The sequence below is a fragment of the Marmota flaviventris genome, chromosome 2, assembly GCF_047511675.1.
Source record: "Marmota flaviventris isolate mMarFla1 chromosome 2, mMarFla1.hap1, whole genome shotgun sequence".
Lineage (NCBI taxonomy): Eukaryota > Metazoa > Chordata > Mammalia > Rodentia > Sciuridae > Marmota > Marmota flaviventris.
The window spans coordinates 153,911,845-153,934,236 of NC_092499.1; the positions used below are offsets into that span (position 1 = coordinate 153,911,845).

The 22,392-nt window shown below is 46.0% G+C and overlaps 1 protein-coding gene across 2 annotated transcripts in view; it reads left to right on the top strand.

Annotated features, from left to right (window-relative positions):
• Positions 1-22,392, top strand: part of Ninl (ninein like) — a 155,587-nt gene that overhangs the window by 98,199 nt on the left and 34,996 nt on the right. The window contains exons 4-12 of one of the 2 annotated variants that reach the window (XM_071608682.1): positions 1,375-1,547; positions 3,293-3,359; positions 7,329-7,519; positions 8,231-8,383; positions 10,584-10,757; positions 15,214-15,350; positions 15,941-16,081; positions 20,921-21,095; positions 22,199-22,309. In XM_071608682.1, the coding sequence (XP_071464783.1) occupies positions 1,375-1,547; positions 3,293-3,359; positions 7,329-7,519; positions 8,231-8,383; positions 10,584-10,757; positions 15,214-15,350; positions 15,941-16,081; positions 20,921-21,095; positions 22,199-22,309 (1,322 nt within the window). The remainder of the gene's footprint in view (positions 1-1,374; positions 1,548-3,292; positions 3,360-7,328; positions 7,520-8,230; positions 8,384-10,583; positions 10,758-15,213; positions 15,351-15,940; positions 16,082-20,920; positions 21,096-22,198; positions 22,310-22,392) is intronic. The other variant, XM_071608683.1, reaches the window with a different exon arrangement.

Genomic DNA, 22,392 nt, shown 5'->3' on the forward strand with positions numbered 1-22,392 from the left:
CCCAGGACGTGGCTAGTGGCTGTGGTAGCCAGGGTCTTCTCTGTGGCAGGAGTGGTATTCCAGGAGGGTCATGAGCACTCCTGCGTTTCCTCACCTTGGATGTGCCAGGGATTTCCACTTTCAATACCACCTAAGGGGGCCTCCTAAGCAGATAGGGAAGAAGAGGATCCCTGCCTCTCATCACCAGCTGCAGCTTGTGTGCAGCAGAGGCCAGAATCAAAAGCAAGAGCCTTTATTGGTTACTCATTCACCCTTTGGGCAGCTCTTTATCAAGAGCCCTTCTCCACAGTGGTATTCAACCTGTGAACTTTGGTGAATTTTCTCAAACATTCTCATTGTCTCTCTGCTGACTTGGAGGCTTTTTCTGATCTTCAACATGTCCCATGAGCTGTGTTCCCTCTGGGGAGTTTGCCAGGCCAGGCTTGTTGCTACCTGTTGCTTCAAATTGTCATTACTCGTGCCTATGATGACTTTTGAAGTATCCCACTAGTCACCGTATGTGGTTCCAGCTGCTATCACTTCAGCATGTCCTAAGTAGATCTCTGCATCTTCCTCACTAAACCTTGTCTGTGGTTCTCAGTTTCTGTCTCTGTCCCTGTTCCTCTGGTTGGCCCAAGACGGGTCTGCCATGAAGTGTTCCTCAGTTTTTTGGACAGACCTTGCCTCATTGGACCCATCACTTTCTCTCCAGATATCCCCATTCTGGTTGTTTCTTCCCTCTGTACCCAGCCTTTACCTGCTGTCCTCCCAACTCTCTTTCCTGCCCCACCCACATACACTTTTTTTTAGAATTGTACAGATGTATAGAACAGAGGTAGGAAGAAGGACGTGTAAGGTTTAGGGGATTCTCACAAATCCTGGAACCAAATTCATGGCTGCCTCTGCTCCAGACATTGAGACCTGCTGCAGGGTTGCAGAGAATCTCCTGGCTGTGTCTGGCCCACACCAACCCATGCCTTTCCAGCCCCATTGGGTGAATAGCTGAGAGAAGTAGTCATCAGATCTCTAGAGCAGTGTGTTCTTGAATGATTGGGAGGTTTTTTTTCCCCCTTTGCATAAAAAAATAGATTTTGTACTTCTTTATTCTATAAACAAAAGCAAAATATGCTTGAAAAAAATGTAAATAGTACATGGAGTTTAGTGGAAAGTTCCCTCTCCCTGTTCTGGCTTTCTAAGTCTCCCACCCTCTGGTTTTAGGAGAGCCATTGTTAACCATTCATGCATTTTTCCAGATGTTTTCCTGTGTATAATGGCTCATCTTGACGCATACTCTTGTGTCAAATCTATAAATTTTTTGGAGGGTGTCCTATCACATGAGTGGGCCCAGAACCCACTTCATGGGCTCATCCCTCATATCTCCCATTTTCTTTTCAGCTGCCTCTTGTGCCGTCCCACCAAAATATGTGAGTGGCTCTAAGTGGTATGGCCGTCGGAGCCGGCCTGAGCGATGGGACTCTGCCGCTGAAGCCAAATACGTACCAGAGCAGCAAGCCAAGGCCAGCCTGAAGAGCCAGCTCCGACGTTCTGCATCTCTGGAAAGTGTGGAGGTGGGTCAGTCCTCCCTTCCCGCCCCAGGTTGCCCAGTGTTGGGAAAACAATGTGTCACTTCATCAGTCTCCATATGATAACCAGAGGATATGTGGAGGGCAGCCACGTTCCTGGGCATCTTAAGTTGCCTGAAGCTAAGGTTCACGTTGAGAGTAACATTTCCTTCTTGCCTGATTATCTTTGGGGTAATCTTGGCCACAGAGCACTCTTTTTCAGTTGATACTTTGTTCCCTCCCCTCCTTCCATCACCACCTTCCCTATCACTGCAAGAAGGTGATTTTTATGAAAATGTGCAGAGGGATAGAAATGGGAAAATGCCTTTGATGCAGCCTCAAAATTTGGAATATGGATGCACCAAAACAATGGTCTTACCAGTCTCAAACACTTAGAATATAACAAGATCCCTCTTGGGGTCTTAGGAGTTGATTCTTCTACCTGCCCTGAGCCTTTTGACCCAAGTGTCTGGAATTGGTCAAGGAAACCAGCTCTCCTTGGAGGCAGGTCCACAGTTTTTGAGTTAATCATTGATTCATTAGACCCATATTTTAAGGATTCCAGAAAGTCCTAGCTCTTGTTCTCTGTGAACCAACTTCTGACAGATGGGGTCAGATTTGGGAACTTATCTTTAATAAGAGTTCTGGGGCCCAGACTGATTAGTTTATATTGTGAACATTTGTTGATGCAAAGAAAAAAAAAAAAACATACTTAAACATTATAACTCTTCTCTCAGGGGCCTGCTATATCTGTGTAACACTAACAGATCCAGGACATTCCTTTTGTATTTATTTTGAAAAATTTGTGTCTCAGGCACAGAGGGTTGAGTTAATCTACTCCTGGGCTTAAAGTGCGTCATCTTTGTTTGTGCTGTTCTGCTTCTTAAGTCATCTTTGACCCCCAAAATGTGAATGCAGGGAAACCTGACTTGTTTGTTGAATTGAACTTATTAGAAAAATGAGGTTAACTGTTTATCACCAATTGGATTCTGACCCTTGAGAGTTAATGACAGCTTTGAAGATCATTCCAGGTGTTCATTTGGAATCTGTTAGGGGGCTGCGCAGTACTTGTTTTAAGCAGACTCTGTGATCTGCTGACTTGGTCACTGAAACATGAGGTTTTTACTTATATCATGCACTTTTCAATGGCCCTGCCTGCTCTGCTGTCTTAGGCCCAAGCTTGTGAAGGCCACTGAAGTGTCAAGTGCTTGCTATGCATTGTGCTGTCCCCAGAGACCTTGGAGGGATGCAAGGTCTATTTGATGAACGGATGTGGATGAAAAAGGACAGTGCAGAAGGTGATGATGTCACAAGCTCTTTTGGAGATTATGTCTCATAACTGAAACATTGACCAGTTCCTGTTGAGTGCTGGTGTCTGAAGTCAACAGCATCATGTTGTACTGTTTTAGGGAGAATATTTCTCTTCTGTTACAGTGTGAGGGCTTCACTGTGTTTTCAGTGTAACCTGCTGGTGATTGGTTGTGTTGAGGAGCCCTCAGTGTGCAGAATGAGGAATGCGACCGTCTTCATGTCCAAGCCCTTCACGTCTGAGAGGGCATTGATCCAGAGGCATGCTGCATACTGTTCTGTGGGGACCACACCCTGCAAGTCCTCAGCCTAGGGGTGCTTGCTTGACATGCAGCTTCCATTGTCCTTCTCCCACCCAAAGCATCCTGTTCTCTTTGTTCTGGTGCTTCACCCACTGTGTTATCCACTGGAGGACTCACATCTTTTTCCTTACATTTTTCCAGAGTCTCAAGTCAGATGAAGAAGCCGAGAGTGCTAAAGAGACTCAAAATGAATTATTTGAAGCACAAGGTAATGTCATAGTATCCTATTTGGTGTTCTCTGCCTTTGACCAGGTCTTTGAAAACTCAAAGAGCTGGATCCATGGACAAGGCACAGCCACAAGAAGAACTTCTTGGGAAATGCATACTCTGGGTGGTGTTCCTGGTAGACCCCTTCTCTAAGAACTTTCAGAATGTTGGTATCAAAGCCATGAGGTGGTCACTTGGTCCTCAGCTTTCCCTGATGTCAGATCTTGAGGCAGAAGCCACTGAACAAGGGAGCAATGTGATTCTACCATGCTTCATGGTTTGTGAGTACTGGTATGATCTCAACTGGCAGGTTTGGGTCATGCCCAGGACTGGCCCTGCTCATCCTTCCTAGCATGCTAAGCCTGGACAAAGCTGCTCTTTGATGTGAAGGAGCTGTCTTAGCACCCACCAAGTTACTATCCTTTCCCTAGATACAGTGTAAGACATGGTCCTGTTCCTTAAGAGCTTTATATAGCAACAGAGGCCAATAGTTGGAGTACAAGAGCAAATCATAGTCTATTAGCACAACACTGCAGAGCTGGAAAATGGAAGACTCTGCTGTTTGTGTTGCTGTGGCACTGTCTTGAGACCCAGAGCTGGGAAAGGAAGTTGGGTGCACAGGAGTGAGTGGGACCTGAAATCTAGCCTCACCTTTCTAGAGTGGCACATGTGAAACATGCTCCTGTGGATACAGAAGCATTTTGGAAGTTCATGCAAAAAACTCTTCATAGTTGTCTTTGAGAAGATAAATGGAAGCTCTTAGGACAGGGACTTCTTTTTTACTTTATCTTGTAATGATATAAGAATATCATTCTTTTTTTTAAGAGAGAGAGAGAATTTTTTTAAATTTATTTTTTAGTTTTCGGTGGACACATCTTTATTTTTATGTGGTGCTGAAAATTGAACCCAGCGCCCTGTGCATGCCAGGCGAGCACGTTACTGCTTGAGCGACATCCTCAGCCCATAAGAATATCATTCTAATGATATAAGAATTCTAGAGTGTTAACTGGGGAGTCAAGACCAATGACCATGGCAAACACTGTAAAACATAGATAACAGTAGAGTATGTGATGCTGCAGAAGTGAAAAAATGATGATGTAGGTGTGGGAGGAGCATGCACCCATGTCAAACCTGAGGAACTGCCCCAGGAGGGCAAATCTCCAGGCACCTCTTCTCTAGCACAGCCCAAGCAAGGCCCAAAGGTGAGGGACTGAGTGAGCTTGAGAACAAAAGCAAGCTTTATGCCAGGCCTTCAGGTTGTAGAGATCAAACTTCTTGTGACACTGTTGTAGAGCTTTTCTGAGAAATGAACTGACTAGAGTACCCAGGAAAAGTTTGGAGAAGGTGAAAAGGTAGAAGGGGCTCCATAATATGTCCAGGGCCTCTCCTGAGACATGCAAAAGCTGAATCTGAAATTGTGTGAAGGATCACTCACAGGTCTGGGTTTGGGGCCTTGGGTGAAAATTGCCTCAGAGTGGCTGGGTTTCATCATAGCATATGTCTCAGGGCCTCCAGTGCACATGATCCCACAAGGAAGGCTGGGGTTGCCTCATAGCACATTGGCCAAAAGTCATGTAAGCATCCCTTCTGCCATCTTGGTTGGAACTGTCACAAGACTCCCTAGATTGGAGGAGAGGGGCCACATATTCCATGTTCTAATGGCAGGAGTGTCAAAGAATTCTGAAGCCATGCTTTTAAACTGCTATTGGGGAAATTTGAAAGGAAGAAGACGGGTATTTCAGAAGAGGGAAGGAGTTAGAATGGGAGGATGTTATGTGCATCAATAAACAGGAAAACTGGACGTTTCGAGAAACATGTAGGGAACAAACTGAGGTCCTTAAAGTCAGACACCTGTGCAGCATGAGGGAAAGCAGGAAACTCTCGATGTCTTTGAAGAGGACAGTGGTGGGAGGAACTAATGCTTTGGGGTACAGGGCCACAATGATAGGGAGGAAGAGTCTGGAGCTGGCTGACCATAATGGAGCTGTCTTCAGACTATGGGAGGTCTCTTGCTCCCCGAGTTGATTAAGGAACTGAGAGGTGCCTGTTGGGCAAGTGGATAGGGCTGGTAGAGGTGAGAAGCTACCCCAGGAAGCTATTGGCCACTGGCTGTGCTTTATCCCATCTGTGGGTTCTGGGCAGAATCTATGGCTGTCAGTGTCCTGCTCCCCAAAACCCTCACCCTTGGGCAGGGTACCCTGTGATTTCCGTCACACTGGGCTGCAGGTCCTTTCCCGTGTTTTCCTCAACAGCATCATTTCCCCACATCATTCATAAGCATATAGGCCTACCATTTCTTGGGGAGACAATGGCTTTCATACTACTAGTTGCATTAGGAAAGTAATTAATGTCAACATGGCTCATCTACCTGACAGATCCAGACCACTGAAACAGAACTTGCATTGCTTCAAGTCTGCTTTCAGTGGAAGTGACCCTTCCTCCTGCAATGGGCTGGGCAATGTGAATGGCTTGTAAAGGGGCATATCTGTCTCAGGATAGCTCACCATAGATACATCCTCAAGGATGCCCCAATGTCTGTCCTCCTCCACAAGTTTTAAACACATCAGGAAGCCAATCAGCTGAAGAGGAAAGGTTACACATGGTAGAGTCTTCTCATTGCTGAGCCTGAGGAGCAAGTATGTTGGGCTTCACTGTATTCTTCTTTTTGGGTGGGTTTGAGGAGTTTCAAAATTAAATTGTTAAAAAGCTGGTCTTGGGCTGAGGGCATAGCTCAGTGGTATAGTACTTGCCTAGCATGTGTGAATCCTTGGGTTCAATCCCCAGCACTTCAAAAAGAGAAAGAAATATTGATTTATGGAAGTAAAAATAAAAAAGAAAAAGACTTAGAAAAGCTGGCCTTTTGTTATAAATAGAGCCGTCTTTTAAGTACTTGAAGTGGTCAGACTTTAGTAAGTTACCTTCCACAAAGCCTTCCTCAGGTAGAGCAGATTTTTCCCTCAACATTCTGTTAGGAAAATTCTTAAACACATAATGGAAAGAACGGGTACTATGAACCCATGATGTACCTACCACCTAGGCTCTACCTGGAAACATCTGTTTTTCAACTCCCGTGTGTGCACCTGTCCTTCCACTGGTCCATCTGATTTCTGAATAAATTGCCAGCATTGATGTGCTTCCCCTAGATGCTTCAACTTGGAACACAGGCTTTAATTATTGTTGGCATTTTTCCTCCAGCTTTACTTGATTGACAGATACAAATATATTTAAACTGCATATATTTAAACTATACAACATGATGATTTGACATATGTAATATGCTATGAAATGATTATGTAGCAAACCCTTGCCTCACATAGTTACTTTTATATGTATTTCCTGAGAGCACTTCAGATCTCTTTTCACATATTTTGGTGGTCAATACGTGATTATTAACTGTGGTTACTATATTGTACATTAGGTTTCCAGTACTTAATCATCTTATAACTGAAGCTTTGTATTCTTTAGCCAACATCTTTTTTTCCCCCAGACAGCCCAGCCCAGCCCCTGGTAACCTCCATTATACTCTCTATTACCAAGAGTTCCATGTATTCCACTTATATGTGGAACCATGCAGTTTTTGTCCTTCTGTGCCTGGCTTATTTCACTTAGCATAATGTCCTCCAGATCTATCCGTGATGTCACAAATGGTAAGATTTCCTTGTCCTCTTCCTTCCTGTCCCTACCTTCCCCCTCCCCACCCCTCTCTTTTTGGTACCGAGGATTGAACTCAGGGGCACTTAACCACAGAGCCACATCCCCAGTATTTTATTGAGAGACAGGGTCTCACTGAGTTGTTTAGCACCTCACTGTTGCTGAGGCTGACTTTGAACTTGCCATCCTCCTGTCTCAGTCTCCCGATCTGCTGGGATTACAGGTGTGCGCCACGGCACCCAGCTCCCACCTTCTTTTTAAGGCTGAATATTTTATTGTGTATTTATCAGTGTTTAACTGTGAATCTCCTTTGCTTCAGGCCAGCTGCAAACCTGGAGTTCTGAGGTCTTTGGGAGCTCCCAAAAGCCCTGCAGTCCCTCCTTGGACTCACCTGAGAGGCAGGTACGGGGCATCTGGGAAGAGTTGGGGGTTGGCAGCAGTGGCCACCTGAATGAGCAGGAATTGGCTGTGGTCTGCCAGAGCATCGGACTCCATGGACTTGAGAAAGAGGTGAGACCCTAGCAGCTTTGTTGTGGTCATAGTTTAGTGTTGGGTCTGGAAAATCCCTTCACCCTTCAGACACTGGAACAGTTCTAACAATTTCTGATCTAAAGTCATTTAGTGGCTCCCAATGCTTCTGCCCAAAGCTAAACCCCCAGATACCTCGCAAATTTATTATGCTGTCAAACATGCTGGGGACTTCTAATGCCTTCACTCAAAATCCTCCTTTGTCTGGAATGAACACCCTTTCCCTTCTCAGCATGACCCCCTTCTACTTCTCAACCCAGTACAGTATCTCTGAGCCTGCCTGTATTCACAGCAGCTGGTGGCTCCCATCCTGAGTAGGTGCTGGATGGAGGGCAGTCATGGCGCTGGGCAGGTCCTACCTTGTTAAGGGTTGTTTGTAGCCTTGTGCCCTTGTAGGTCTGTGAACCATGGGACCAGGCCATGCTTCCTGTGTACATCTCCTCAGGGTCCAGCAAGTTTCTGTCCCCAGTAGACACTGAGTATTTGAGGAATTAGAAAGTTTAGATGCTGCTGTCTCAAAGTGGGCCTGAACCCAGTGAGGCTATGTAAGTTTCACAAGACAGAGTCAGGAGGCCTTAGGAAAGTGGCCTGGACACCTTTGAGTTTGGAAAAGGACAAGCAGACTGCCTTTGCTGGGTGCTTGGAGCCAGAAGGAGGGAGGGAGGTAACCTGAAGGTGGTGGTCTTTGTCTAGGAACTTGAAGACCTGTTTAACAAACTGGATCAGGATGGAGATGGCAGAGTGAGTCTTGCGGAATTCCAAGTTGGCCTGTTCAGTCATGAGCCTGCTTCACTTCTGGAATCTTCTACCCTGCTCAAATCAAACAAGCCCTGGTCTCATTGTCAGGTAAAATGTAGCAATTAAATCTCAAAATCCAGCAGTAACTGTTGTCATTCCCTGATGACTGAGGATGCTGGCCTCCCTGCTGCTGTCACCACTTGAGCTGCTCAGGAGCTGGCTCAGTGTGTGCACAAGTGAAGCTATGTGGCTTAGATTTTGGAACCACACAGACCTGGGGGTGATTCAATGTTGCTTTTTCCAGCTGGGCATCACAGGATGAGTTACTCATTTTCTCTGAGCTTTAGTCCCATCTGTAAGATGGAGACAGTCAAGTCAACTATTTTAGGGGTTCTGGAGGATAATGAACAATGCACGGTACACAGCATTTCCTCAGTGAGTCTTCTCAATTGTAGGTGTGGTAATATGTTCCGAAAGAGAACTCCCTCCTTTCCCTTCCCTTCCCCATTGGGTATTGAGAGTTGGCTCCTGAAGGCTTCTGCTGTATCTTATCTAGAATTGGTCCTCAGTGTTCCTTAGCTGAGTTCTCCCCATTTTGTAGTCCTGCATTTTATCTTTTTCACAGATCCCATCTCCAGGGGCTGGGGAGAGTGAATTTCAGGCAGCTATTTAAATTAGGATTTTTTTCAGTGAACACTAGCCTAGCACAGTTTCTCTCAGCACTGGGGCAGGATGGCATAGTTGCTCTGAAGATGTAGTGTGGATGCTTCTTTGCTGGTGGCATCATGTAGAACCAGTAGTGCTGTCTTTTACCAGGGGTGGGTACATCTGACTAGAGTTAATGAGAACAGGTGAAGAAGAAACTCAGCAGCCAGTGTTGCAGAGAGGTGTTAGCCCTACAGGTGAGAAAGACTGGAGAACCAGTGAGTCATGTTCCATGCTGGTCAAGTTAGTCACCGCCTCTGAATAAAGCTGTCCCTGTTTGCCACTGTTGGCCTCTGGCGCAGGGTCTTAGAGTAGCTGTGGCTCTTTCCAAAGGGGTCATCATTCACCCCTAGGCCCCAGGCTGACAGCTGAAGAGGACTGAGGGTCCCACATTTCCCATCAGTGGACTCCTTACCCAGCAGCCTAACCTGCTGAGGTCCTGCAGTTACAGATGTGCTAGAGGCTGCAGCCCCTCCCAGTGCAGCACGGCCCTCTCACTTCTGTTCTTGGTAAGCTGCTCCTGTTCTCCTGGGCATTGCAGACACTGAGTCATCTTCCCTCATCATCCCATACTCTGCAGTGTACATGCACACTACACACGCTCACACACACACACACACACACACACACATACTGCAAACCCACATTGTTCACTGTTCATGTGCACTCACTGTTTATACATCCACATCCATTGTATTTGTGTACCCCGTGTATACATACTGCATTCACACACATCCACTGTATACAGACATCCATCAAGGCTGTCACAGATACCATGCAGGGCAGGGAGAAGATATTCCTGTGTGTGGAGGGAGGCTGGGGGTGGTGAGCAGAGGTCTCTGATATTCAGGAAGTGCTGCCATCCCTAGTCCTTTAGTCCCAGACAACAGAGGCTTATTGGGAAGGACCCTACCTGGGGCAGAAAACAGCATGGAAATCATTCTTGCCCTTTAAATTCTTATACTACTGAAGTCTTAGAGGCAGCTTTCTGGCTGAGAGATTATGCCTTCTTTATAAAACTCACTAACACTCCTCAACCATGAGCTGTGGGTCTCTGAGTTGTAAGGAAATATTATTCTTCATGGGCCATTTCTTTTCTTCTTTTTGGGCCTCTCATTTCTTTTCTCGAAGTTAATTTACCTGGCATGGCATGTACCTTCCCAGGCTCTTCCTTTGTAAGGCCAGGTACACACTGTCACCACCTGAGAGGAGAAGTGTCAAAACCCCTTTATGGTCTCTCTGTTAAGTGATGTGCTGGCCAGGACTGATGGTAGGCCACCCAGGTATAAGGCCTCAAATGGACAGTACTAGAGCAGATGCCTGAGGGTCATTGAGAGAGCCCCCGGTCAGGGTCCCTGGGTGCAGATCCCTGGTCTTTTCCCTGAAGATCCATGTGATTTTAGACATATCCTATGATGGTATCCTGCCTCTTTTGTCTAGGAAAAGGAGCTAATGATAACCTGAGTTGTTCTTGTTTTATACCTCAATGAGAAGGTAATGTGCTGAGCACAGGCTGATGAGGGTGGAAAGCCATTAAAACATGTAGACGCTCTGGCTTCCAGTCACCCATGTGCTCAGGGTATCTTCTTTTTCCATTGTGCAGGTCCCAACAGAGAATGGCTGCCACACTACCCCTACCACTTCGTCCCTTGTGTCTGTGTGCTCAGGCCTGCGCTTCTTCTCCAATGTTGATGATGGTAGTGGCTTTGCCTTTCCTGAGCAGATCATCACCACCTGGGCACAGGAAGGGATTCAGAATGGCAGGGAAATCTTGCAGGTTTGAAACTGGCCATTCACAGCTGCCCTGGTGGGTGGCATCCAGGGACATTTGGGCTGGATGGGGGTCATGTTTCCACAGAAAAAGATAGAAAAAGCACCCCATGCAGGGACAGGGCAGGACATGTTCTCTGTGAAGAAAATCCCTTATAGGCAAGTCTTGGAGGAAACATCTTTTCCTTCAATTTCTGCTATTATTATATAGGAAATTTAAATCTTAAAAGATAATATATAAAATACAAAGAAAATAAGAGTCTCAAAAAGTGCATTTGAAGGTAAGTTCCATTGTCTACATACTTTACCCCATTGCTACACAAAGGAGGAAAGTGCCACAAATTTGTGAAGAGGTCTAATGGGTGTCACTGTCACCAGTGTTCCTAAAGAGTCCATGGTGAGCCGTAATTGCTCACAAAGCCCCCTGCCACAGTTTCCTCTTCCCACAGACCCTTCCCTGCCAGGGGTCGAAAGTCAGAGGCTTCTTGTACTTTACCACCCTCCTCCTGTTTTTTGGGCCACCCAGGAAGCTTCCTTCCGGGGCCACAGGGCCAGCCCTCAGGATTTGGAGAGAGCTCTTCCCTGGAGTGGCAGAGTCAGAGGCTCACAGGGAACAGATGGCTGAGGGGAAGATTGCCTTGGGGACATGCCATGAGTTAGATTTATTATTTTCTTTTTAAAAATACATTTATTTTATTTATTTATTTTTATGTGGTGCTAAGGATAGAACCCAGTGCCTCCCACATGCCGGGCAAGTGCTCTACCACTGAGCTACAGCGCCAGCCCTAGATTTATTATTTTCATTTCCAAATTTCACTTTCCATTATTAAAAAAAAAAAATTGTCTCCTAGCTGGGGCTCTGTGAGCATAACTGTAATCCCAGCTACTCAGGAGGCTGAAGTAAGCAGATTGCAGTTTTGAGGCCAAGCTCAGCAAATTAGCAAAGACCCTATATCAAAATAAAACTTTAAAAAAAGAACTGGGGATACAGCTCAGTGGCAGAGGGACCCTGAGCTTAATCCTCAATACTATTTAAAAAAAATTCTTAGTACAGAAATCTATAAAATAAGAAAGTAAGTCTGTCCCTGTTTTGTTTTCATTCCTGGAGGTCCAAGGCAGGTGCAACAACTGACAGTTTGGTGGGTATTCTGTAGTTTTTTTTTTCCTGGCACACAAAAAAATAAATGTATTAATACATTCTACTTAAAACTTTTTTCAAAATTGATATCATACCATGTATCTTGCTAATTTATGTGACCTTTCCCCACTCTCAGGCAGTGTAAGTTGTTTCCAAAGTTTTCCTTATTAGAAATATCAGCATTTATAAAAATATTCTCATGCTTCTGTGCTGGAAATTTTTTTGTGTGTTAAAATTACACATTTTAACTCTTCCTAGGCTCTGTCTTGTTGCTTCCAAAAACATCCCTGTTAGCATAAACCAACAGAGCATGAAGGAGTCCAAAAACAGCCTTTCAGTCTGCCTGCGTCTGTGGGCGGAGACCCTCTGGAGGCTCAACTTAGCCTTGGCGATCCCTTTATCATCCCTGCCAAAATGGCAAGTCCTACCTGGACAGCTGCCCTCATGATTGTTCTGAAAATCAGAGGCTGTTGGGATCACCAAAAATTTTATTCAGGGACTGGGGTTGTGGCTCAGTGGTAGACCGCTTGCCTCACATGCGTGAGGCCCTGGGTTCAATCCTTAGCACCACATAAAAATAAATAAACGAAACAAAGATATTGTGTCCATCTACAACTTAAAAAAAATTTTATTCAGGGAGGACAAAGAGCAGAGGTGCTCTGCTGACATTTCCTTGGTGCAGGGGGAAGCATCTTGGCTGCCATCCTGGTCTGGTCAATGATGAGGCTTATTTCAGAACTTACTCCTTTTATTGTCTTTTGTTTGCTTGTTTGTTTTGGTACCAGGGATTGAATCCAGGGGTGCTTAACCATTAGGCAACTTTACCAGCATTCCTCCCACTTTTTGTTAATGTTAAAATTTTTTCATTTTGAGACAAATTTCTCACTAAGTGGCTAGGGCCCCGGTAAATTGCTGAGGCTGGCTTTGAACCTGCAATCCTTCTGCCTCAGCCTCCCAAGCCAGTGGGATTATAGGTATGCATCACTGCGCTTGGCTATTGCTTTTTTTTTAAATCAGATGTTGTTCTCATTTCTTTTGTAATTTACCAGTTGCCCTCAGGTTTTGGTTTTATTTTATTGAGATAGCAACAATCTTGATCCACTATCTCTCAGCACCTAGATACCAAGCAAGTATCTGTCAAGTGTGTGACCTTATTGAATCCTCACATCAGTCCTGAAGATGCTTCTATGTGTACTTGACAGTGGGGTGACAGAGTCAGTAGCTTGCCTGGGTCTCAGGATGGGTGGAATGTCATTCAGACATCGGTCACTCCACATCTGGGCCCTTTGTACTATATGAGGTTGCTAGTAACTGCTTATTGGTGGAGCTGCCAGCAGCAGCACAGGTCTCTAACCCTATAAAGAGCAGTGAGCGCCTGAGAGAACTTTCCCCTGGGAGGGAAGTACTGGCAGGGAGAGCCCTTGACTTACACATGTCCAGGCATTGCACACCTGGTTTCTCTAGGTCTCCAACCAATGCCATTGCACTTCTTACCTGAGCCTGCAGTAGGGCCTGTTATGACGGTGTTCCTCTTGATGCTGCTCTGAGAGAAGACCCCTTTGCAGATTATCACTAAATCATACCCCCTACAACATATGCACCATTTCTTACCTCAAACAGTCTCTGTGGATGAAAAATTTGGGGTCAGCTGAGCAGGATGGTCCCAGTTCATATTGCCTTGTGAGATTGTAGGCAGATGTCAGCTAGTGCCACAGTCCTCCACAGGCCCACCTGGGACTGGAGATCACTTCTAGGATGGTACATTCACAGAAATGACAGGGTGATGCTCACACCATAGGCAGGAGGCCTTTGTCCCTTGCCATGTAGACCTGTCCCTAGGGCTGCTTGAGTATCCCTCTAACATGGCAGCTGGCTGCTCCAGAGTGAGTGGTCAGAGCAAGGAAGCAGCCACATGTCTGGTGACTTAGGCCTTCATAATACATGCTGTTGCTTAGTATTCTGTTGGTTACACTGGTCAATTCTGTTTAGAATGGGAGGGGAGCACTCAGAAGGCCAGGAGCCATGGGCTCTCAGGAAGGCTGGCTCCCACGCATGCCACTATGATTTCTGATGACTTCTACTCCTGGCAGCTGTGTCTATAGCAGGTTTCTGTCACTTCCCCACACACTATCTGGTGATACTGTTGCAGAAAAGAGTGTGCTGTGTCATAGCAACCTTAGTGTCCTGCTGCTTTATACGGTCCGCCTTTCTTATTAGGAGATGCTAGAAAGTGGGTGGCTGTGAAATTCAAGTCTTCATTTCTCAGGAGCAATCCCAATCCCCAGGGGAACTAGGCATGTCACGGCACCTTCTCCCATTGACTGATGTGGTGCCTGCCTCTGGACTCATGTGTAACTTCATAATTTTTTAGAAGTCAGCAGAAAGTAGGAGTCAGGAGTACTTGATGCTGACAAAACAAGTGTGGTAAAACATTAGTTACTGGCCAAATGAACTGAGAGTGTGTGGGTATTCACTCTTCTGTTCTTTTTGTATTATTGTAAAACACACATGACGTAAATTGTTATATTCTTTTAACTGTATTTTTCCAAATTCTGATGGGAAACAGAATCTCTCTGGGATACACACAGCCGTGGCTCCTCCTTTTGATAGATCGTTTATTTACAGAATCATCCATCCGTATATGTGTTTCATAGACATAGATGAATCAGGATTCTCTTAGTTTGAAATGGCAAAACCTCAACACAAATGGCTTAGTCAGAAGGAGAACCTTAGGGGCCTGAGTGGGCACCAGGGAGGTGGACTTGCAGGTATGACAGAATCTGAGTCAAGTGGTGGTATTGGGTCTCCCCTGTCTTGCTTTGTTGGCTGCTGGGCAGGCCTCCTCATGTGGGCTCCCTAAGGCTTATCCAGGACTTACAACAGTTGGTTTCAGAGGGATAAAGGACCCTGCCCCCTGGTCTCCACTTAAGTCCCCATGAGGTGCTTTTTGGCTTATGTCCTTCCTACACCTCAAGCTTTCTCCATACAGTGGGGCTCTGTCCAGCCTGGGTAGCATCCACCCCTGAGGCAGAGACAGGGTATGACAGGGATGACTGAGAACACTGCTGAAAGGGACAGGTGGCCTCATGACTAGAGGAATGTGGTGGGGGGGGCACCTCATGACAAGGATGGGGGGTAGCCTGAAGAGTTACTTGGGACTGAATGCGGTGCCCCCCACCAGGAGACTTTTGCAGTCAGAAAAGAGATAGGTACTGGCTACAATAGCCATTATGGGACAGTCCCTGGACTGTCCTTAGGAGAATTAGGAAGTATGTTTGGAGAAGTCCCTTATCCTCTTGTGCCCAATGGGGCTTGCTACTTCCAGAGCCTGGACTTCAGCATGGATGAGAAGGTGAATCTTTTGGAGTTGACCTGGGCCCTCGACAATGAGCTCCTGACAGTTGATGGTGTTGTCCAGCAGGCAGCCCTGGCCTGCTACCGTCAGGAGCTGAGCTACCACCTGTAAGAGCCCACCAGGGACCAGGGATTGGGGTGAAACTGAAGTGACAGAGCCAAGATCACACACACAAGTCACCTTTTTCTTTGAGAGACCCACCTGTACTTGCTCAGATGTCAGGCAGCAGTGCAAAACTGTGGCCAGCAGGAATAATGGTGGCCGACATTTTCCTTCCCTTTATGCATCCAATGTAGATTAGGGGCCTGAGATCCAAGGACTCTTGGCGTAGCTGGAGACAAAGTGCCTACAGATAAATCCTCTCGCATCCTGAGCTCATCTAGATATGTAGCACACTGTAGGAGCTCTAGGCACAAACTCCCTGGGTCAAAAACCTTCTAGAAATTTTACTTGCCAAACATTTGGGGCACTTCCCCAACACCATTTATAAAATGGGGACAGCAGCTATAGAAAACACACTAGGAGGTGGTTGTGGGGGCAATGAGGCCAGCATGTGCTAGCCCATACATAGTTTCTGTAACTATCTGTTTTTATCATATACACAGACATGGGACTCATGGGGTTCAGAGTAGGCACAGGTGGAGTATGTCAGGTCTATGGTGGGGACCCCATCTGACCTGTCTCCTTTCTGTGGCAGAACACAAGTGGAACAGTTGGTGCAGGAGAGAGACAAGGCAAGACAGGACCTAGAGAGAGCCGAGAAGAGGAATCTGGAGTTTGTGAAAGAGATGGATGACTGCCACTCTGCCCTGGAGCAGCTGACAGAGAAGAAAATCAAGTAGGTTCTGGGCCCAGAGCAGTGGCTTCTGAGCAGATATGATAGCAACTCTTCACCTGGGGCCTCTCCTGATGCGTTGCTGAGAGCAGGGGTTGGCATGGGGCTGCTGAGGCCACAGTTGTGTGTGCTGCAGAGCTGAGGCCCTGAGTTTCACCTGAGCCAGAAGACAGCTTTGAGGATATCCTTTCTAAGAGGAGAAGGTACATCTAAAATGCAGTCCCAGTCTTTAAGGTGTGGGTGCAAAATGCCTGGTGTCAGCTGTGCATGCCCAAGGATGACAGGGAAAACCCCTGGCTCTGCCCTCACATACTTCAGGGTCTGCCTTATAAAAGCCAAGGAGGCTCATAACCTGGATATGTTCCTATTTGACTGTGAGGTGGTGGAAGCTTTGAGAGGGGCTGGCAAATGGCCTCTCATTGGTTCAGCTGGTAGAGGGAGACCAGGGACCAAGGCCTGACTCACATGTCACAGTTCTAGTGTGCTGAGCCAAGCCCTGGTATAGTTTCAATGTGTGGTGTTGGCAGATAGATAGACCAGAGAAAAGGACACAAAGTCACCTCTCTGGTTTATAAGCCAGAACATTTGAGGAAATATTGCCTATGAGGATTTCCCAGACTTTGGCAGGGAAGTAACTTCCCTGTACTTACTGTGGGAGTCTTAGTGGGTGGTGGGTGGAGTCAGCACAGTGCTTGCTGGCCTGTGGTACCTCAAAGGGTTCACCTGTACACCTCCCCCACACAAGAAGATAAAGGAGGAGGGAGAGAAAGGTGGCATGGGTATCTTGATTACCCTGAAAAACCTCTCACCTTTGCCTCCCCTGTCATGTGTGTTGTGGCATTGGAAAATGACACTTTTTCACAGCAGTCCCCATACTATGTATGTCATTCAAAGAACACAGAAAGCCTCTGACACAGACCTGATGGACAGTTAAAGGGATTTGTAGGAATTTTTACCCTCCCGCATTTGCTTCCCATGCACCTTGGAGCATTCACCCAGCCAGCAAGGAGACTTTTAGCATTATTGTGGCTGGTAGGGAAGAGAGATGAGCAGGAAGTTGGTTGTGAGGAGCCAGAAAAGCTGTGGATAGCACCTTTTTTGGCTTGGTCAGCCAGCCCCAGCTGCCATAGAGGATGCAGACTGGTCCCAGTGAATGGGGAGCTCAGCAGTCAATACCTACCTCATGGCACTTTGTATTAGGCTAAACCTTGAGTTTATACCAAAAGCCCATTCTTCCTTTGCCAAAGACCATAGCACCTTGGCTGTGTAGTCTGAGGCCCAGAGGTTGAGGAGACAACGTGGTCTTAGGCTCCCACAAAGACTTTTCTGGCCTATGAGGCTGCTGTGGTATGAGTGTTCTGTCTGTGCAGATGGTGCCTCACATAAGAGCCTCTGCCACCCAAAATAGACCATTTTAATTCCATTTTCAGCCAAAGAAACTGAGAGTTGAAGCAGTTCAGTAACTTGCCCACAATTTTGTGTGGATACGTGAAACTGAAATGTAGGTCTTCTCCTATTCTTACACTGGTTTTTGTTTTATTTTGGGTATTAGGGATTGAACCCAGGGGCACTTAATCATTGAGCCACCTCCCCAGCTCTTTTTATTTTTTATTTTTAGACAGAAACTCATTAGGTTGCGTAGGTCCTTGCTAAGTTACTGAGGCTGGCTTTGAACCTATAATCCTCTTGCCTCAGCCTCCCAAGCTGCTGGGATTACAAGTGTGTTCCACTGTGCCAGGCTTGCACTATTTCTAAGACAACTTATTTAGTTTGAGAGTATAAGAAAATGGAACCTTAAGTGAAAAGAACACTAAGGGGTCAAGAGTTTGTTCACATCGCCCTGGGTCAGCCATGGTCCTCAGTCAATTCTTCTTCACAATCTGTGCACTCAGGTCTCTGCAGATATGCCCTGGGTGGAAGCAAGACTCCACTTCGCCTCCTGTAGCAGACACCTTCCCTCCTATGACAGTTCACATGGGCAGACTCTGGGCAAGTCAGGACCCCCTACTGTGTCCACCTGTGCCTACTATGTCCACTTCCCCTCCATAGTGGCTGGGGAAGGCCAACACAGCAGGCTGAGGCTGACACATGCTTCTGCATGGTGTGGGGAGAAATGTGTTAAAGAAGTGAAAAAGGGTTGAGGGTATAACTCAAGTGTAGAGCACTTGCCTAGTGATGGCACTATGGGGATGGGGCTGTGTGTGTAGTAACTGTGTAGATGTGTTTGTGAAAGAGCAAGTATGTGAGTACATGGGTGTGTGTGTGTGTGTGTGTGTGTGAGAGAGAGAGAGAGAGAGAGAGAGAGAGAGAGAGAGAGAGAGAGAGTAAGTGTGTGAGCCAGCATAGCTACACACTTGCTTCTACCAGCTGCTGAATCAAAGGCTCTTGCAGGATTGTGGGAGTTTTCAGGAAAGCCAAAAATTAAGTGTCCTTTTGCCAAACTTTGAAAGTGTTTCCGATTAGACCTGAGATACTGAGTACACATACCTTATCATAAAGCGGTGTCTGGGTAAACTGAAAAGCGTAGATGTGGGAGGCCTACCAAGTGATATAGTCATGGCGCTTGACCTTCCTGTGGTTGAGGTGGGCCAGGGTCATTTTCCTGAGCCCCCTGCACATGGAGGTTTATCTCAGAGGGGTGGTTAAGAATTGAGTTAGTGATGTTTCTGCTCCTGTCAGCAGTTGACAGTCTCCGTTCAGCTGGTGCATCTGAAAAGTCCAGCCCAGCTTTTCTGTGTACACTCCTGCTACATGAGTTCCCGAAAGCCAAGTTGGAGAATCCTCATGGTGAAGGCTACTCTTGTCTTGACAAGGTGCTTACCTTTGCTCCCCTAAGCTGTTCTCCTTAGTTCTCTGCCTTCCCAGAACTGCTTGTGAAGTTGGTCTGGGTTTCACTGGCAGAGTGAAATTTGTTGTTAAAAATAGAATGAAAAGGGGTTGGGGGGATAACTCAGGTATAGAGTACTTGCCTAGTATGCACAAGGCCCTGGTTTATATTTCCAGCACCATAAAGAAAAAAAAAGGATTGAAAGTCTACTGAGAGAGGCTAGTAGGTAAGTTACTAGAATGTTATTTCCTTTCTCTTGATAACCCACCCACCCACATTCTCCTAACAGCTCTTTTAACAATGGTTAATATCAGCTTCATGACTTTTTGGTACTAGGGATTGAATCCAGGGACACTTAACCACTGAGCCACATCCACAGCCCTTTTTATTTTTTATTTTGAGACAGGTTCTCACTAAGTTACTTAGTGTCTTGCTAATTTGCTGAGGCTGGCCTCAAACTTGTGAACCTCCTGCCTCAGACTTTCAGGTTACTAAGATTACAAGTGTGCCATTATACCCAACAAAGAAGACTCCTTTTGAAACAAATACACCTAAAATCTAAAAGTAAGTTGATTTTGGATAATCCCCTTAAGTAACCAAGAGTTAATTTATTCTAGTTGGAATGTGTCGGGCTTGATTATCTTCCAACCACCTGGAAAGAACTTGGTGAAGTCTTTCTTAGGAATTAGGATCATAAACTCTACAGTAGTATCTCTGTCTATGAATCTGGTTGAGGGACACATGAAGAGATTCTGAGCCGAAGCCCAGGGAGCCTAGTGGGCTTCTGGATCTCATTCTGTGAGCAGTGGGGGAAATTATCAGTAGGTTCCTATAGGTAATTTTTATGGTTAAGTTTTTTCACTATGTATGTAATAAGTGACATATTCATTATAGAAAACTCAGAAAATACAAATAAAAAGAAAAATAACACCAGAAATTCCATTTCCCAAAAAGGATTACTCTTTTCAATATCCTTCCATATAACAATGTCCTTCTATCCAATGTCCTTCTATCCATATAACAATATATAAGATGATATCATATTATATATACTTTTTTGATGGCTGCAGAGTGTCCCATTATGTGAGTCTGCCTCCTTTTTTTATTTAACCATTTTCTTTTCATTGTGTATTTTAAAGGTTTCTAAAGAATGGGGTGACAGGATCAAATATTGTATGCTGTAAAAATAGTAGTTTTAAACTTAGTTAAAATATTGTGAAGTGTTAGTTCTATTTGTCATAATGTGTTTTTTTCCTAAAAAAGAGATGTCCTTCCTCCATCTTCTTGCCCTTTGGGTATTTCTTCAAAGTTCTGAGCCAAGATTAAAAGCCTGGGTTTTGACAGCTGGAGGATGTCCCATACTTCTCTTATACTCAGTCCTGGACACTGTCAACCCTTCTGAAGTCAGAGTCTCTTTCATCTGCAAGTCTAAACAGACTTGGTTTGAGAAATGTGTCAAGAGACTATTTCAGTAATAAGACTAAGATTTGATGGAAATGGTTGTTGCAAAAGATGAATGGAAATTTTGAGGAAAAAAAAAATGCTACATATATCTTCCTCTTGGGAATTCTCTCTTGAGAATTCACTGTCCATAGGTTTCATGCTGCCTGTTTCTTGCAGAGGGGGCTGACTTTTACACGAATCTGGTGTCAAAGGCCTTATCAAAGGGCTGCTGCAGGGTAGTGTGGTGCGATGCTGTACAGTGTAGGTTTGGAAGTAGAAAAGCTGTGCATCAGTGATACACCCCAGAGAGCTCTGACCACTCACTCACCCCAGGACTCCAAGGGCAAGGTGCTGGCATTCATGTAACCCAGCAGCACCCCTTTTCTGATAAGAATCAGGCCTGCATGAGAAGTTCATCTGCTAGAAGCCAACCCCATCTGCTGAGCAGAATGACAGGGTCCCAGATGGCTGGCCAAGTGCTAAAGGTGGTGGGCTTCTGAGAAGAAATGCATCCTGAGGAGGCAGGTGGCACACCAAAAGAGCCCCAACATAGAGTGCATGCTGTGTTACAGGAACCTGGAGGAGGGGTACAGGGGAAGGCTGAGTCTCTTGCGCTCAGAGGTGGAGATGGAGCAGGAGCTGATGTGGGAGCAGGCCTGCAGGCAGAAGGCTGCACTGGAGCAAGATGTGAGCCGCTTGAGGGCTGAGGAGGCCAGCCTCCATGAGAAGCTCACCCTGGCCCTAAAGGTAAGTGGGGTGCACCCCTGGGGCACCACTGTGAAGATACAAATGGTTGGCAGAGTAGGGTGATGTTACTTTCTCAGCCAAAGGAGAACATTTCAACTTTGTGAGGAGCCATATTGTGGCTCCCTCTAGCTCCCATTCTTTGCTCAAGGTCAGATAAACCTGAGATCAAGGAGAGCCAGCCACCACAGCCAGTCTGGTGGTACCCTCAGAGTCTAGGAGCACATATAGAATAGCCTGTCAGAGACCAGATTTGTGGCCTGGAAGAGACATGGCTTTGGTGAATGTCCCATGCTCTGCACTCCTCCTGTGCTTGTCTCCAGTGAAGTTCCAGGCTGCAGGACAGGCAGCTGAGACTTAGAGGCACTCATCTGTGTGCCTGGTTCCTGCTCTCCTGTTTCTCCTTCCTTCCTAACTTGGAGCCCAGTGGCTTCCTTCCACATCTGCCCTGCTTCTTAGCAGTCTCTCTCCTCTAGGAGGAAAAGCTGGACACAGCATAAATCACTTACCAGCCTTGTTGTTGGTGGAATTATGTCCCTTGACCCTTCTCACTACAGTCCCCAGTGTCTGCAGATCCTACCCTCCTTCCCTGGTAGACCTCTGAGCCCTATATCAATAGGGCAGTTTCAGATCCCTCATTTAGAAAACAGCTCAGGCCAGGCACAGAGGCATACACCTGTAATCCCAGCAACTTAGGAGGTTGAAGCAGGAGAATCTCAAGCTTGAGGCCAGCCTGACCTTGTACCAAAAAATAAAATGGATTGGGCATTATTGCTTAGTGATAGAGCACCCCTGGGCTCAATCCCCAATTCTGGGGGCGGAGGAATGATGCATTCAGCCTTTTTTTTTTTTTTTAATCACCCTTAACTTTTCTAAGCATGCAGAATGGGAGAAGAAAAGTAGAGATAATCAGGAAGCCATCTTTGTACAGCCCCACCTGTTCAGTGCAGAGGCAGTGGGTACATAGATGCCCTGCCTTAAGGGTTGTTCCCTGATTACAAATGCTGCTTGGTACAAGCCTTCTACTTTAAGAGAGGTGACACTGAGACCTGCTGACATCCTCCTTCAGTTCCTAAGCCTGGTCAACACTGGCCTGTGTCTCATAGGAAAACAGTCGATTACAGAAGGAGATTGTGGAAGTGGTGGAAAAGCTTTCAGATTCAGAGAAACTAGTCCTGAAACTACAGAACGACCTGGAGTTTGTGCTGAAAGACAAGGCAAGTCCTTCTGCTGATTTTGAGTCTTCAGAGGGAAGCCTGTGGTAGTGGGTAAAAGCTGTCTGTATCTTGAAAAGAATATA